Source organism: Bison bison, unplaced genomic scaffold, assembly GCF_000754665.1.
Source record: "Bison bison bison isolate TAMUID 2011002044 unplaced genomic scaffold, Bison_UMD1.0 scf7180017864180, whole genome shotgun sequence".
NCBI classification, from domain to species: Eukaryota; Metazoa; Chordata; class Mammalia; order Artiodactyla; family Bovidae; genus Bison; species Bison bison.
Genome location: NW_011494752.1, coordinates 8,673,682 through 8,673,972, shown reverse-complemented (window position 1 = coordinate 8,673,972; position 291 = coordinate 8,673,682). Strand labels below are relative to the sequence as shown.

Sequence of the window (291 nt, the reverse complement as noted above, 5' to 3'; positions counted from 1 at the left end):
GCACGAGTCATAGCTGCCCGCTTCCCTCACGCCCCCTGGGTTGTGGCCGGGCTTCCCGCCTGCCCTGGTGGTATCAGAGGAGGAAAGGGGCCCTTGCCTGTGGGATCGGGCGTGGCAGCTGAGCCCCTACCCATCCCTGCTGGGCCTTGTTCTGTGTTGCAGAGTTCGATAAATTCCTTGAAGAAAGGGCCAAAGCTGCTGAAATGGTTCCCAGCCTCCCCTCTCCCCCAGCGGATGCTCCGGCCCCAGCCTCGAATCCCTCAGGCCGGAAGAAGCCGGAGCGGTCAGAGG

The 291-nt window shown here is 63.9% G+C and overlaps 1 protein-coding gene across 1 annotated transcript in view; it reads left to right on the top strand.

Moving 5' to 3' along the window:
* TOM1L2 (target of myb1-like 2 (chicken)) overlaps window positions 1-291 on the top strand; it is a 74,837-nt gene that overhangs the window by 72,102 nt on the left and 2,444 nt on the right. The window contains exon 16 of the mRNA XM_010843166.1: window positions 163-286. Within this exon, the coding sequence (XP_010841468.1) occupies window positions 163-286 (124 nt within the window). The remainder of the gene's footprint in view (window positions 1-162; window positions 287-291) is intronic.